We start from the raw sequence: 16,927 nt of genomic DNA on the forward strand, positions 1-16,927 counted from the left end.
CACACCACAGCTCTATGGTCCCTGGTTCAATCCTGTGCTCTGGTTACTATCTGTGTGGAATTTCTCCATATGTTATTCCTGTGTCTGTGCAGGTTTCCTGTGGGTTCTCTGGTTTCCTCTGACCCTGGAAGAAGGTGTGAAATATCACACTACAACATTTTAAAGATAAAATTTGTGACTATGTTCTGACTCAGTTATTCAGACTGATGTCACAGATAACTGTGTGGGATTTTGGAGGGCAGACTATGGATGGTGGACCCGCATGGGCTTTGGTGTGTGTGTGGGTGTGTGTGTGTGTGTGTTTGCCCAAGCCTACACTGATCACAGTCTGCCTCACAGGAAAACATGGTAATAGAGCAAGGCAGGTTGGTGGGCTAGAAAGGATCCAGAGTGCTCTGTGATCTATTAGTTCAGTCTAGAATGAGCTTTGCCTTGGCGGAAGTACTGACGTGTTCACAGCGGAGTAGCGCGAGCGGCGGACAGGCAGCCGAGAGTGACACAGCGGCAGCACCCGGTCAGAAGAAGGTACACTGTTTATTCTGATTTTATTCCATATTCCGGCAAATAATGTAATATTTCTCGTGTTTTTTTTGCCTGCCACTATAATCCGAATTATTCCTGATTTAAATGGAGAGTGTACTGGACTATGCTATTTTTTTAGCCTCCTCTCATAGCGATTTTCCCCGGAAGTGAGTTGTCCAGTTTTACTGGCGTTGCTGGTCATTGTAGTCCTTATCGAAACACACCGTGACGTATATGATCAAATTATTAAACATGATCGATGTAATTCAATCTAGACAATATAATTCTGTGTGTGTGATACTGTATAACGTGAAATTTAGTTTAGTAGCAAATGCGTGTTGCCGTTTGAGAAAATAAAATAACTGTCCAACAAACTACAAATCCCAGTTTGGGTTGTGAAAGAGAGAGAGAGAAAAAAAAGACATCGTTTAGGGGGCTAGTGCTAGCAAATGAACAAGCACACAGGAGAATTTATTTTATTCAACTAATTTGATGTTTTAAATTCACATATTATTATAGTCCTACATTATAAGCTATTAAATCACTGAAATGAAGTGGACAAGATAGTCAGCTGACTGACAGTTAGCTGTAGTGGAGTCATGACAGTCAAGTAGCTAACTAGCTAATGCTAACAGTAAAGAACCTCTAGGCAGCCGGTTTTTTTCTCGAATGTCCTCGGCTTGGTTGATTAGCGTTAAGAAATATATACAGCATCTGTAAAATAAACTCTCAGAACAAACTGACGGGTATTAGCGAGTAACTGTGTGAAGGTTTCCCATTAACGCTAACGCAAAGGGGTAGCTAGCTGAACTAGCCGCTTACTCTCTACACAGAGCTAGCTTGCTTAGCTGTCTAGCTGCGTCGACACAACGCGTTATTGATTTCTGAAGGTCGTGATTTAGCTCATCAGATTCCTTATCACTGTACCGGTGACTCGCTGTACTGCTACTAAAGCCTAAACTTCATTATTTCACTGGCTTTGCACGTGCATGGTGAGGATCTGGGGCTTTTATTCTCCAGTCCACACAGAAGAGGCAGCTGTGATGGTCCTGGGCAAAGCAAGGTCTGCTTCAGGGCTGGGCTGAATGTCAGATCTGTTCCACTCCTGCTAATAAAGACCCAAGCCATTATAAAAACCACTAGGTTTTTCCAACATTTGAAAGAAATGCAAGTGATATGGAAGTAGGGTTATGACAGTGGCATGGTTAGTCACCTCAGCACTTTGTCACAATGCTGATTAAAATGCATTTCTCTCCATTTCTTCATCTGATCAAGCTTCTTACACTTTACTCTCATCCCTTTTGTGTCCCCAAAATGTTGATCTGATTTCGCAACCTGCTCCCTCAAGACTCCCCGCAAATCCTACTACAGTAAGGTCTGTTTGTCTGTGCAGGGGAAGCAGCAGCACTGAAAGCCCTCTGGCTGTGTAATCCACTGCTGTTGTATACACATTGCATTGCCACCTCTGTTCTCCTGCTCTAACGCTGCTAGAGTGTTCAGAATTGTGTCATACACAATCAAATACACATACACAGAAGAACATGGCACTGCTGATCAGAACTAAACCAAACAATGTTCTGTTTTTGACTAAGCAGCGCTGCACGAGTTAGAGTCTTTGTTTTCCCCCTTTACAGCCGCATGCTCTTTCAGACTGTAACAACAACAGGACAAAAACTGACAGTGTAATCGATTTTATGGAAAAACAATTTTCAGAATTATAGAACAATTATGGGATTAGATCTTTTTGGTTCCTTTTGGTTCCTGTTTTTATACACACACACACACACACACATGCACGCACTATGGTCTGTCTGAATACTCAATTCTGATTGGCTGGAAGGTGTGTGTTGAAACCATTGAATGCACAGGTAGTTCCAGTCAGTTTAACCTATAAACATTTGTAACCATAATAACATCCAGTTACATACAGTAGTTAAACTCACAGATTTATTATTAGTAGAGATGCGGCACAGACACAGATAATTCACACACTCACAATCTCTCTCTCTCTCTCTCTCTCTCTCTCTCTCTCTCTCTCTCTCTCTCTCTCTCCCCCTCCCTCTCTCTAATAACTACTTATTATAATTCATTCAAGTAATCTTATCGCACTACTTTATCTCTGTGTATGATTTAGAGAGGGCAGAATCCTAGATCTAACGAGCCGTATATAAAATAACTAATGAAAATTAACCGTTATTTTTATCTTTTCAGTCAAATTCTGCACTGCAAACATCAATAACAGCTTTAACTTGTCAGTGCTGGCAAGTGACCATGGTGTAAGCGGGATAATCCACGGCTAGGTGTGCGTTACATGAGTTTAATGCACTCCATGCCGGCCTCCATGCAATTATGTAATGCACACCTAGCTGAGGATTATGCCTTAATATATGTGTAATGAATGTAATAATTTTTCCTTTAATTTTTACAACCAGCTTGTGTGTTTTTGAAATGGACGAATAATACAGCGATATCATGAAGCCATGATGATCAGGTTTAACAGGTTATCGTACCATGAAAATTTCAAACCATAACCAGTGTGATCTGTAAGAAAACGGATTTGTTTGATACTCTGCGTAACAGTGTAGTAAACCACTGACAAAAGGTGCAAGGGCTGATTTAAACTAGTACATCTGTGAGCCTATATGTGCGTTCCCGTCGAAGGCAAAAATGCTTCGGAATATTTCACTCTAACAGACAGAATAGAAAGAATAAGCACAAACTGATATAAAAAGCATGATTAAAAAAAAAAAAGAATTTAATTTTGCAGAACTGAGAATCATTTGTAGGAGTATTATGATTAAAGTAGTCTTGCATTGCATTTATTCATGCACACCTCCAGATCTTCTCTCAAGGCTTTCTCCACAACTCTCCAAGAATTCATTGGCACTTCACCGTGTTATGTCGTTTGTTTGTTTTTTTTTGTTGGTGGTGGTGGTGTTGTTTTTTTTTTGGAGATTATGTATTAATGTGTTATGTAAGATATAAAACACTTGGTGGTGTATTGTTACAGGAAAATAATGATAATGTTGTGATGTGAAGTGTTTTATTCCTTTTATACCACAGCCATGTTTTATTTATAAAGAACGACACACCATACATTTTATCTGTTCATAGTTATTTGTAAATATTGTGTTTATTTACGACAGTTACAGTGCAGATCAACAATTACATGTTTGTATATTTGTGTGGAGCGTTTGCCATACAAGTCCCTGTTGTAGTTGTTATTATAGAAACATACGTTTTATACGTATGTATGAATGTATGTATGTATTATGTAAAACATATTATATTATGGATAACGTATAGGAACGATTGCATCAATATAAACATTGCAGCTGGAACTACTGTCAAATCTGCTCTTATAGAAAAGCTGCATTTCCAGGCTGTTTGGTTTGTCGCACTTAGTCTTTAAAAAAAAAAAAAGCTGACTTTTTAGCTTTAAAGTGATGCTGTACTGTAGCTGTGACACATTCAGCCAGATGTTGGATCTGCTTTGTGTTTAGACAGAATGTCAGAAGGAGATAGTTCTGCTGAATCCATCCATGGGAAACCATCCGCCATAGCAAGCTTCTTCACACGTCTTGGACAGGTGAGTGCTGTAGCCAAACTAATAATAACGGAAACTCCTTTACTCACCATACTTATGTACTGATTAACCCTTTAAGTCAGACGTGGGCAATCTGCGGCCTGATGGTTCATCAAGACAACTTTTTATAAACTCATTTATTGCTTTAGTTCTGCTGTTTTACATATGTCTGATAGATGGCGCTGTGAGACTAGGCCTGCTCTATTCACTGTGTTGAATCAAACAGATTACAAACTGTCTTGTTTTATTTGGCTCCACACATGTGCGTGATCAAACGATTTGTCTCATGAGCTACAATAAATAGTACTTTTGATCACAGTAAACTGATCAGCGTTTGTCACCTGTTTAACTGCATCTTTAACAGTTCACTGTCAATCATTTACAAGTCAAATTCCATGTATATAATTAAATGTGTTCATGCTGTTATTTCCATAAATGGCTATTACTTCTGAAATAGCCTATTTTGAGGTTTTTGTCACTTAAATAAATCCTGCAATATTGTTATTTATTATTATTTGTGTTATAATACAGCTTCTATTATTCAGAACCATACCACTGTCTTACAAGCATTAAAATCCAATACACTTACACATTTTGAATATTTCTTTCCTTTACATTAAGACAGTGGTCAGCTTTCAGTTTTCATATTCAGCCTTACACAGTGGCAGATTATCTGTGGGTTGCCTGTGGTATCTATGCTATACAAATCCATTTTCATATTTAATGTCAACCTTTGAATGTGTGGCCTCTGGTCCAAAAAGTTTGCCCACCTTTGCTCTTAGTAGTAGTAGTTCATTCATTATTCTTTAACCACACACACACACACACTGTGTCTGTTGTAGATCTACCAGTCATGGTTGGACAAGTCAACTCCTTTCTCAGCAGTACGATGGGCGGTCACACTTATCCTTACAGCAATATACATGATCAGAGTGTATATACTACAGGTAAGACATATCTCACAGCTCATTTCCCTCATTTCCCATTTTTTCACATGCTAGCTTCGCATTTTTTGGAGGTGTACATCCCATCTTTATGTTATGCTGTGAATGCCTTGATGCAGAATGACAATGTGTGCACAGATAGAAATGGCACACTAGTTAGGTTCCTTAATGGTGTATTAAAAACATACAAAGCCATACTGACATGGGTACACTTGAGAACAGATTTGCACAATGTTGCTCAATAACGAAATCACAATTTTATTTCACAATTATTCATTCAATTTAACCAACAAAGGTTTATTGTGCTTTCTTAGGCTTTTCTTTAATTTTATAAGGCTGCTTTCACACTAGGTGTGAGACAATGCAGCATAGACAACAATGCAACAATGCTCTTACCAGTCCAAGCTAGTATCAGCTAGATAAATAGCCTAGCTTACTATCTAGATTAGATTTATTATTATATATAATAATGAAAATGACTTGACTGCATGCCACCATGGTTAGAGTGGGATGTCTCTTTGCATACCAATGAATGTCCCAGAATTAGAAAAGTTGTTATTTTTGGTTACATTGTGACTTTGGAATATTGGCATTGAAATTTTTTGATTTGACATTTTGTAAATCTCTTTATATTTGCTATCTAAGGAGACTTTGTTCTCCACTTGCCCCTCAACTTGCGACCTGATTGGTCAAAAAAAAAAAAAAAAAAGTGCTTGACATCATTTACTGATTTTTGCTTGCGTGATGCACAAGTGAGTGAGGAAAAAAATGTCAAGTGTGAAATCAGCCTAAGCGTATACTGTCAAATATATCACTGAATCAAAATAAGACCTCTTCTTAGTTACATTAATTTAGTGTAACTTTAAAAATGTTAAATGTAAACAGAATTAGACTATAAATATATATAGTTAGGTCCATAAATAAATACACTGACAAGGTATTGTTATTTTTGCTGTCTTACATAGTATATAGGCATTAAAACTGAATAATAAATATGAGAATTGAATAATGAATATTGCATTTGGAATCTGTTGCTCTTAACTCTCAAAATCAAGTCCAAAGAGCTGCTAGAGAAGCAAGCTATCATTAGCCTGAAAAATCAAATCAAACCCAGCAGCAAGATGGAAAATACCAGCAGTTTGGCCAAATTTATTATTTAATACATTCTTAAAAAGTAAGAATGCACTGGTGAGCTCAGGAACACCAAAAGGCCTGGAAGACTGTGGAAAAGAATTGGGATAGATGGAAGAATTCTTTCCCTGGTGAAGAAAAAAACCCTTCACAGCAGCTGGCCAGATCAGGAACACACTCCGAGAGGTTGGCGTATGTGTGTCAAAGTCAGCAGTCAAGAGTTAACAAGAGTAAATACAGAAGGTTTACCACAAGATGCTAAGCCTCAAAAACAGGAAGACCAGATTAGAGTTTGCCAAAAACATCTTAAAAGGAGGAGACAAACATCAACTTGATGTTTACCAGAATGATGGGAAAAGAAGGCGTACTGCTTCATCTTATAGCATGGGCATGTATGGCTTCCAGTGTTACTGGTTCACTTGTATTTATTGATTGTTTGACTTCTGACAAAAGCAGCAGGATGAATTCTGAAGTGTATAGGGCTATATTATCTGCTCAGATTCAGCCTTCACAGTGCAGATGGACAATGAACCGAAGCATACTACTTTTTTGAGTCAATGAAGTGAAATATTCTGCAAGGGTCAAGTCATGGTCTGGCGTCCACATACTTTTGAGCAAATAGTGTATAAGCCACCACAGTATGTGCTTATGATTTTAACACCAACATTATTCAGATAGCTATTGAATAATGTATCTACACTCACTAGTATTGCTGTACATTATTTAATTAACTGAGGAAGCTAGATCATGCGTTTGTACAGGCAGCTAGATAATGAGTTTATACATTAAACCTAGTCTGCAGTTTGTGCCTGTCTGTTTCTTGTGTTTCAGGGGTGGTACATTGTCACATATGCTCTTGGAATCTACCATCTCAATTTGTTCATTGCTTTTCTCTCGCCGAAAGTGGACCCATCGTTGCTTGATGACCCAGGTTAGTTGAAGCAAGGTTCCTGCTCACTGGTCTTATCGGGTCAAATCAATTTTGGCATCTTGTTCATGTACATTAGGTGAAATGTTCTGCTTGCAGCACAGAACAGGTTCTGTGTACACAAAACACTACATTTAGATAAATGTGCATACTACACCTTTCAGAAAAACAAGTGCAAGGCAATAAATACACATGGCAGTATAATGAACTATACTTAATGCACTGATTAGATGGAACAACATAAGGCTTGATCAGACAGGCAACATGAAGTGTCCAAATGACATGTAAATATGAACCCTTAGAAGTAGCAGCATAATGAATATGATGATAATGCAGTGCTGTTGAATTCTGAAATCTGATTGGTCACTATCACTGATAGTAGTGCTAGCTCAAGATCACAGGTGTGTATATAGACTATAACTAATTCCCTGGGACTTGTATGAAGTGCCACATATTCTAAGCCTAGTAATAAACAGAAACATGCTGCTATTTAACAAAGAAATAATTTCTGTAAGGAAACCACTCAACATTGCATGCTGTATTTTTTTTGTCTTATGTTAACTTATATTAAGAGAGAGAAAAAAGAGAGACTGGTTAGGGAACAACTGTTTATAGCTGTTATAATGTAACTGATAACAGGAACTTACTTGACTCATGGGCATTCCACAACTTTAAGTGTAACTATAAATGGATAAAAGTATGCTGTGTCATTTGTCAATCAACAACAAAAAAAATGTAATTGTTGCAGTTTTCTGTGGTATAAGAGGAATAAAACACTATGGTCCATGCTGTTATTGGAAAATAATCAGCCTTAGGGTTAGGGTTATATAGAGTGCGCTTGTTTGTTCAGGTGTGTGAGAGTCTGGAGTCAGGAGTGTGACAGCTGTTCAGTCAGATGTGGTAAATGTCCTAAATGGTGCTGGTTCAGGGGACGAGTATACCTTTTTAAAATGTGGCTTGCGTTTCCTAATGTATGGTGTGAAAAATAGTTAAGGTGGAGGATTTTACTTGTACTTATTACATGAAAGATACATGGGTTTATTGATTTTTAGCTACATTTTTGTGTGTTGCTGCTTAAAGGAAATTTTGTTGCCGGTATTATTAGCATGTTGTTTCCATTGATGGGGCCACCTGTACTATTCATGCCTTCTGTTGAAGACGGAGGATAAATAATCTGAATTTCTTGAATGATGCTGCCTTCAGTTCCCCAATTTCACCAGTACCTGGTTCCACAGTGGAAACATTTTGGGGCTGGAACCAAATTTTTATTATTTTTTTTTTCTGCAGTGGAAATATGTGGAATGGTTCGAGACGAGCACTAGAACCTTGGTGCTGAAATGCTGTTGGATAAGTTTAAACAGAGTACAAAAGCACTTCCTAAGTGAATAATTTGGGCAGAAAATGTAAAGTATGCATTAACAGTATATTCCATTAACTCATACCCTACTGTATATGACAGTGTGTGATTTTTTTTCCTTTTGGCCCACAGCAGTTTGCCATCAATTTTTGTATTAATTAAAGAGTGACACTTTATATATTATTTATCTGAGAAACACGTTAGTCCCTGTTATCACTTGCGTTATAGCAGCTATAAAGAGTCATTCCTGCACCAGCCTCTCTTCTTTTCTCCCTTGTTATAAGACAAAAAATGAAGCTTTTAATGCTCCTGAGGAAGCACAAAGTGTCCATTTGAGAAAATGTCAATTTACAGAATTAAGTCTGACTCTTACAAAGCACTAGCACTGGATACACCTTGTAAAAATGTTAAATAAACATCTGTTTGCAGAAGGATTCGCTATATCAACAATTCTTTTATTATGTCTTATTTTTATTTAAGACGATGGTCCATCACTTCCCACAAAGCAGAATGAGGAGTTCCGGCCGTTCATCAGACGGCTGCCGGAATTCAAATTCTGGTAAGTTTTTCATACAGCTGATTTCACTGAATAGAGAGATTTCACTGGCTGACCTTTTATGTTAATCAGTGCTGCAGTCTATCTTGCTTCTGACCTGCTCACCACTTCAGTATGTTGGGAAAAACTTGCTTTCTTGTACAAAATCATCTTTGTTTCTAGAAATTCTTAAATAATATCTTAGGTCCAGGAAGCTGTTAAAGCCATTGTTACATCCAGTATACAGATTACTTTTGCTTCACTTGTTCCCTTAAGGTTGATTTGTACTTGCTGTTAACTATATGTGTACATAAGCCTATGATGGCTGCTGTGTCTATGTTGCAGTCGGTGATTGTGCACATCCTCAGAAATTAATGAGACACGTCTGTTTGGTGCAGTACCAGTGTAAATAGTGCAGGCAGCATGGTACCATGTGACACTGTGCCTGCAACTGACTAAACAACGTCATGTCTCAAATTGCATACCTATTTACTATTCTAGATTATTATGGAGTACTAACACTGACGGTTTTCATATTACAGTTAGTGGTTGAATTTTAAGAACTTCTTAAACCAACCGAAATGCCTAATTTAAGTACCAGTTTTCTGGATTTTATTGGTTAGTAAATATTTTTCAATGTACTGTGAGGGTTTTTGATTTGAGACGCTGATCATGACAACAATCACGCCCATGAAAGAAAGATTTAAAGAGAAGCAGAGTGTGTGAATTTGTTTATTTGCCTGAAATTGCTAAACATACAGCTCGACTTGAAAATCAGTTCGACTGGTGCTGACATGCTATCTAGTGGACACCTCTTTTAATCCTCCAGGTTTACATAAGACATGCAAGCGAGTATTTAGACAATGCGGATGTGTAGCAGCTGTACGCACGCATGTACGTGTAGGAAAAGTGAAGTATATTTGCACCTTTGCCGGGAAGAGTCAATCAGTACTGCAGTTCTTCTCACTAATCACACTTATCCTGAAACATTTGTGATCTGATGGGACTGCTCTCTGTCAGGAAGGCCCCATCTCCATCTCCATCTACAAGGCTCTAGGGCTCTCTGAATGTTTGTTTGATGAGTATTAAAATCATATAAGTCAGATGCTATGTCCTTGATGCCACCAGATCTCAAACCAACTGAACACACATAGGAGGTTTTAGAATAACATAAAACAAGTTTTTATTTGTTACTCATACATTACAGTACAATGAAATTATTTTCTTTGTGCATCCCAGCTTGTTAGGAAGCTGGTGTCAGAGTACAGGGTCAGCCAATGGTACAGTGCTCCTGGAGCAGAGCTGGTTAAAGCCCTTGCTCAAGGGCACAACAGTGGCAGCTTGGCAGTGCTGGGACTTGAACCCCCAACCATCTGATCAGTAACCCAGTGCCTTTAACCACTGAGCCACCACTGTTGTCTTGTTAGGTAGCACACTCCACCACTATCATCAAAACACCAATTAAGGGAATATATTTTTCTGAATGGTGTTCATCACTCCAGTACAGATTTAGAGACTTGTAGAATCTGTGCCAAGGTGTATTGAAGCTGTTCTGGTGGTCTGTAGTGGCCTTTAACTTGTCAACCATCTATACATTTTAGGTAAAGCAGGGTTGGACTGCTTTATAGCCTGTTTTCCAAGCATTTTCTTATCTTGGTTCTCTGTGTAGTGTGTGCAGCTGAATAAGTAAATCCTGTGGTCTAAGCCTATCGTTATGTGATTATGGTGTTCTTGCTGAGTGTGACTATGAAATTCCCCCCCACTGTTTCTTTGAACTGGAGTTAATTATTGGGCCCCCCACTTATGAAAACAGCTATGCATTTTCACAGAAGGATCAGATAACAAAAGATCAAGACAGATACGCTATATGGCCAGAAGTATTTGGAAACCTGACCATCACATCCATATGTGGCTCTTCCCCAAACTGTTGCCACAAAGTTTGAAGCACACAGTTGTCTAGAATGTCTTTGTATGCTGTAGCATTAAGATTTCCTTTCACTGGAATTAAGGGGCCTAACCCAAACCTATTCTAGCATGTTAATGCCCCTGTACACAAAACGAGGTCCATAAAGACGTGGTTTGCCAAGGTTGATGTGAAAGAACATGTGGAATAGCCTGCACAGAGCCCTGACCTCAACCCCACTGAACACACTTGGGTTGAATTGGAACACAGACTGCACACGAGGCCTCCTTGCCCAACGTCAGGTCATGATGTCACTAATGCTCTTGTGGCTGAATGTACACAAATCCCCACAGTTGTGTTCCAAAATCTAGTGGAAAGCCTTCCTAGAAGAGTGGATGTTATTATAACTGCCGAGGGGGGGGGAGTAAATCTGGAATGGGATGTTCAGCAAGCACATATGGGTGTTATTGTCAGGTGTGCACATACTTTTGGCAATATAGTGTAAGTCACTATTGAATTGCTAGTAATTTGATATAGGAAACAAACATCAATTTTCACAGATTTAAAGTATTTACATATTTAAAGCAGAAGTGAAAGAGACGATGCATGGCAATGCAAAAATGAGAGTCCTTGGATACAATGACTAACAGTGACGTCTTCATAGCAGATCAGAGGCTTCTGTCCTGAAGACTCTGCCATTGTGAAAAACTTAAAGTGCTGATACTGAGATTCCTTCCATAAATGTTAAATATCTCCTTACAGCTCTGAATTAGCTGCTACTATAGAGATCTGTTTTGTATTGCGTATTAGAACGAGCACATTAATTATAATCCTGTGATTTGAATTTCAGCGCTATTGTCAGAGCAGTGCCCCTTACAAATACCCCTTAGAAAATTATTCAACACCTTCTGACCAATACAAACAGCACAGTGAAGTGACAGTGTCTCATTTTACTCAGACCTGCCTGAATACTAATACAAGAGGAATGAGGGAAAAAAGGAGTGAAAATGTGTGAATACAGTTACATTTACAGTAACATTTATTCATTTTACTGCTACATTTATCCAAAGTGACTTGCAGTTGAGTCAGAATACAGCTGAGAAGTTGAGGGTTTAAGGTCTTGCTCAAGGGCCCAGCAAGGCTTTGCCACATCGTTCTGGTGTCATCAGAGGCATTGCACCATGGGTCACAACAGAGAGGTGTGGAAAGACCTTGCATATATCACAGATTACAGAAGCCAGAATGATGGGGTTGTGTATGGCAATGCATCCCTACAGTATAAGTTGAATGTCTTTTATGCATGCTTTGAGGCCCTGAATAATAACTCCAAACCTGGAAGTTACACTTGGAGAGGAAAATCAAGCACAAGTTGTCTCCACTGCAAGTGTAAAAGATACTGAAGATAACTGCACGCAAGGCATTGGGCCTAGATAACATCCCTATGTGGGCCCTCAAGATGTGAACTTCAGAACTGTCTAAGATTGCAGCTGACATTTTCAACTTATCCCTCACTATGGCCACTGTCCCACTGTGTTTTAAGAAACCACCACAATTTTTCTGGTCCTGAGGAAAACTCCAGTCACCTGCCTAAATGAGTACAAACCAGTGGCCTCACTCTAGTACTCATGAAGTGCTTTGAGAGTCTGGTCAGAAAACACCTACTGACCAGCATACCAACTCTCGAACCCCTTAAAATTTGCATATAGGCCAAACAGATCCATAGAGGATGCAATCCCAAAAGCCATGCACATGACCCTCTCCCACCTCGAAAAAAGTACAACTATATCAGAAAACTTTACAATCATTATAGCCCAGCCTCTGATAGTCGCCCCCTCCACGACTTGGTCATGGTAAAGCACAGCTGACTAAGAAAGCATGGCAGAGGCTGTAATTCCTGAGGAGGGTGAGGAAATTTGACATGCCACTGGGGATCCTCAAAAGCTTGTATAGGTGTACAGTGGAGAGCATCTTAACCTGTTGCATTGCTGTGTGGTTGCTGTTTGGTGGGTGATCATGACAATCCAGAAAATCATAAAGACATATCTACCCTCCCTGCAGGACAGCTACATCACAAGAGTCTGCAGATGGGTTAAAAGTGTCATCAGGGATTCCTCTCATCCTGCCCACTCACTATTCACACTTATGAAGTCTGGTAAATGGTACAGGAGCATTAAAGCCAGAACATCCAGACTCCAGGACAGCCTGTACCCTCAGGCTGTCAGACACATTAACAACAGCCAATCACTACCACTTCTACCTACATCTTCACCTTAAACAAACACACTGAATGCATAAATGGACTGTTCACTTGGCAGCACTTGACCTCGCTTTGTGCGCAGATGCAGTGTCATGCTGCAACTCATTTGGTTAGACGCCTTGGTTCCAGTGAAGGGAAATTGTAATGCTACAACAAACAAAGATACAAAAGTGTGCTTGCAACTTTGTGGCAACAGTGATTGTGATGGGTGTCATAAGTTTCCACATATTGTGTGTGTTGGTGTGTGTAGCTGTCTGCTCTTGGTTTGAGCCCCGGGTTTCGCATGTGAAGACTGTATTTCTTATTAAAATGGATAAACCAACATGAAGACCAGTGAGCTGTCTATGGGAGGAAAGCAAACTATTTTGAAGCTGAGAAAAAGGAAAAATGAGAACAGCATGCATGATGATCTGAGTATAAAATGGACTATAAGAGCACTAACCACAGGCGAGCCATGGACATTTTTTCACTACTTCAGTTTTGCAATAACATCAAATGCTATAACCTATTGCATTTAACCAGTGTGTGCAATCATCTGACTGACAAACAGAAAGACAAAAGTGCATTTAGACAAAACAGCAGTCATGGTTTTGCTTGCAATTTCAGAACACTCCTAGTCTTATAAACAGAATTTGTGTGAAAGAGCAGTATTCAATAAGAGCTACTGTGCTGGTTTATAAAACTCTCCAGTGAAATCAGGAACACACACACACCACACAAACCAACCTGTTGAAATCAAGACTCGGGATAAATGATAATTGGCCTCATTTGTCAATCTGGATACCACCAGATTTATTCATTAATTGTTGTATGAGTGTTTACTCAAGAAATTTGGTATACATGAATATGCCATAAACTGACAAAATGCACAACATACTTCTTCTGTAAGATAAATCAAAAGCGCTTTAACATAATTTAGGAAGTGTTCTGAAACTTTGTGTAGGAATGTTCCTCTCTTATTTAAAGACTTGGCTGTCCTTCAGTCAGAGGTATAATTCTGAAATACTGCAAAATTTTGCGAAGGATCTATTGTCGGGAGACTGCGCGTTAAATCCTGAGCACAGCCAATCATGTCTGGGAGCCAAGGGAACAAAATTAGCCATGCTGTCTGGGTGAGGGGATGACACACTCTATCCCGTTCAATCACAGAAAAAATAGTCAGTCTCAGGCATGAGGAGCAGATCGAAAAGTTGCGGTTGGCTGGCTTTCACCCTTCCCGGTTGGTGCTGTTAGGGGAGAGCTGGCTGTTGGGTGGGAATTGGCAGGTGACCAAACTGGACAGAAATTGGGGGAAAGAAAATCCCAAATTAATATTTGTCTTCTTGTTTGCTGATTCAGGCATTCTGCGACGAAAGGCATCATCATCGCTATGATTTGCACATTCTTTGAAGCCTTCAACGTGCCAGTGTTCTGGCCTATCCTTGTGATGTACTTCATCATGCTTTTCTGCATCACCATGAAGCGTCAGATCAAGGTTTGTCACTTTTCAGACATGTGCGACGTCAAGTAGGATACATTTACTCTATTTTACGTCAGGCTAGATTTGCAGTAACTGTAGTCCAGATGTATTTGTTTGATTGCTGATCTTTTGCTCTTTTTTCCTCTTTCTGTCCACAGCATATGATTAAGTATAGGTACCTGCCCTTCACACATGGGAAGAGGATATACAGAGGCAAGGAAGACACAGGGAAAACCTTTGCTAGTTAAAAACCCTCCCCTTCCCCCCACTCAGATTAAAGTTATTGATGAAGAATGGTGCGTACAGGGATTGAAGTTTTGTAAGGGGTTTTTGTTTATTGTTTTTGACGTTTTGTGGGGATGCAAAAAAAAAAAAAATTAAAAAAAGTAGGCTTATCGGAAAAGAGTTTTGATCCATGATGACAGTGTTGGGTGTTTTGTGTAAAGAGTAATGCTGCCTTTGATAAGTGAAAAGTGCATGGAGTTTGGGTGTTGGAAAGATTCACGCAAAGTTTACGGATGAGCGTGGTGCCTCTTTTGTCTTTTGTACACAGACTTAGTTTCATAGGGAGGAGGAAAACTGGGCGTATTCACACTGTGCTATGATGATGCTAATGCTCACAACTGAGCTCTAGAGCTTGGGCTTTTTCATCATCATTCCCCCTCCTCTTTCATCAAGTAATATTGGAAAGCATTGTATCTGATTTCATTAATGATTAGGTGATCATTAGGTGGAAATTAAAGTCATCAGATAAGAGCCAGATGTTCATCAGCATCCAGAAATCTCTCACTAAGCACCTGATTATTCCTACACATGTGCACTGAAGTACTTTTTCTTAACACCCTTCACTGAACTAAATAAGAGATTCAGTATTTAGATGCAAAAGAGCAAGATGTTTTGACACTAGTGCCCAACACAGATTCACCACATGTCATTTGCCTTCTTTCTTGAATGTGCATTCTCTATTTTTTTTGTGTGTGCCTAGTAACATCCTTTCTAGCAGCTTGTAATTTAACTAGTTAAATCCCCCTGATCATTACGTTGAAATGTATTTTGATGCTCAATAGAACTAGCTGTACATTGTAATAGTTACATCATTCCAAACAAAACTTTTTTTCTCTCTCTCTTCTTTTTCAGAGGAAACATAAGAGTCTTGAGGGCTTTAAAAAAATGTAAGAAATGGATGGAGAGGGTTGACATTTTTTCTTTTAATTGACATTGTTCTGGACCCTTACTGCTAATATAGAGAGTTTTTTTTTTTCAGCACTGTAGGTGAGGATCAAAACATTTTTTCCTATTAATGTGCATAATGTTTTATGGGGGTTTATATATAAATATATATGTATATTTTAAAGGGTAAATTGAAATTATTTTGGATGTTTTTTTTTCCTTTAGACATGTGATTCCAGGTGTTAATTTTGACATTAAATGAAAATGCATAAATTGGATACTAGATCTATAAATTTCTCATTAAAGGCATTGCATGTCTTTGGTTTACTTGTGTTACTGTTCAAAAGAAAATGATTTTAATAAATACACTGTAAATTTTTCACTCCAAATGCTATTAAAAGACTGTGTCCCTTCACTTGTTGATTTTTTTTTTCTTTATTTTCGTGTTGTATGTAAGCGTGTGTGTATATTTATCATGCAGAATACTAGAATGACCAAATAGCACTGAAGTCTATTTAGCTAAGCTATTTTAGGATTACCACATGTAATTTTATGCTACTGGAATTGGTAATTGTTATTCTTAATCATTGAGAGAAGTAAGGATCCACATCACAGTAACCCTGTTCTGTGAACACCGGATAACATTCAGGGGCAGTGTTTCATCACCAAGATATCTTCTTTTGCACACATACACACATGCTTGGAACTTTTGCCACTTAATCATATGATGACCATACTAGAAAAAGCCATCAATACTGGCCAAGATTCCCTTTGGAACTTTCTCTCCAATTTTGGCTTAGGTTCTGACTTACTGGGTTCAGTGTTCATAGAACAAGGTTACACTCTTAACCTTATGTTCTATTTTACCCCTCCTAACTGCAAGGGGCAGTGTTTCCACACATTGATAACTTTAGGCCAGTGAGTCTCAAGGAACAGACTCACCCTCGAACTGACTAGAAGGGTGTTCGGATAAGCTCACTGCACTCGCTCTATTGGAAGATGATATTGATATAAAACCTGTATTTTTATTTAAAAAAAAAAAAAAAAAAGGTGCACGGTGTTGCATGCCTGTCAGTACAGTGTGTGAGATTGAACACTCCCTGAGGAGCAGCTCCTCAAGATAGTACTGTGCTTC

The 16,927-nt window shown here is 38.8% G+C and overlaps 1 protein-coding gene across 4 annotated transcripts; it reads left to right on the forward strand.

The window, feature by feature from the left end:
- The first annotated feature begins 371 nt into the window (after positions 1 to 371).
- Positions 372 to 16,207, forward strand: rer1 (retention in endoplasmic reticulum sorting receptor 1). 4 transcript variants are annotated; one of them, XM_026925550.3, is made up of 8 exons: positions 372 to 525; positions 4,026 to 4,111; positions 4,951 to 5,055; positions 7,015 to 7,114; positions 8,949 to 9,027; positions 14,502 to 14,637; positions 14,781 to 14,918; positions 15,760 to 16,207. In XM_026925550.3, the coding sequence occupies exons 2-7, from the start codon at positions 4,031 to 4,033 to the stop codon at positions 14,868 to 14,870; spliced, it is 591 nt and encodes a 196-aa protein (XP_026781351.1). In that variant the 5' UTR covers positions 372 to 525; positions 4,026 to 4,030; the 3' UTR covers positions 14,871 to 14,918; positions 15,760 to 16,207. The 4 variants fall into 4 exon arrangements, with proteins under 4 accessions (XP_026781351.1, XP_026781353.1, XP_026781350.1 ...); XM_026925552.3 differs by having other exon boundaries at positions 14,781 to 14,835; XM_026925549.3 differs by having other exon boundaries at positions 14,781 to 16,207.
- The last annotated feature ends 720 nt before the right edge of the window (positions 16,208 to 16,927 follow it).

Source organism: Pangasianodon hypophthalmus, chromosome 8 (genome assembly GCF_027358585.1).
Source record: "Pangasianodon hypophthalmus isolate fPanHyp1 chromosome 8, fPanHyp1.pri, whole genome shotgun sequence".
NCBI lineage: Eukaryota > Metazoa > Chordata > Actinopteri > Siluriformes > Pangasiidae > Pangasianodon > Pangasianodon hypophthalmus.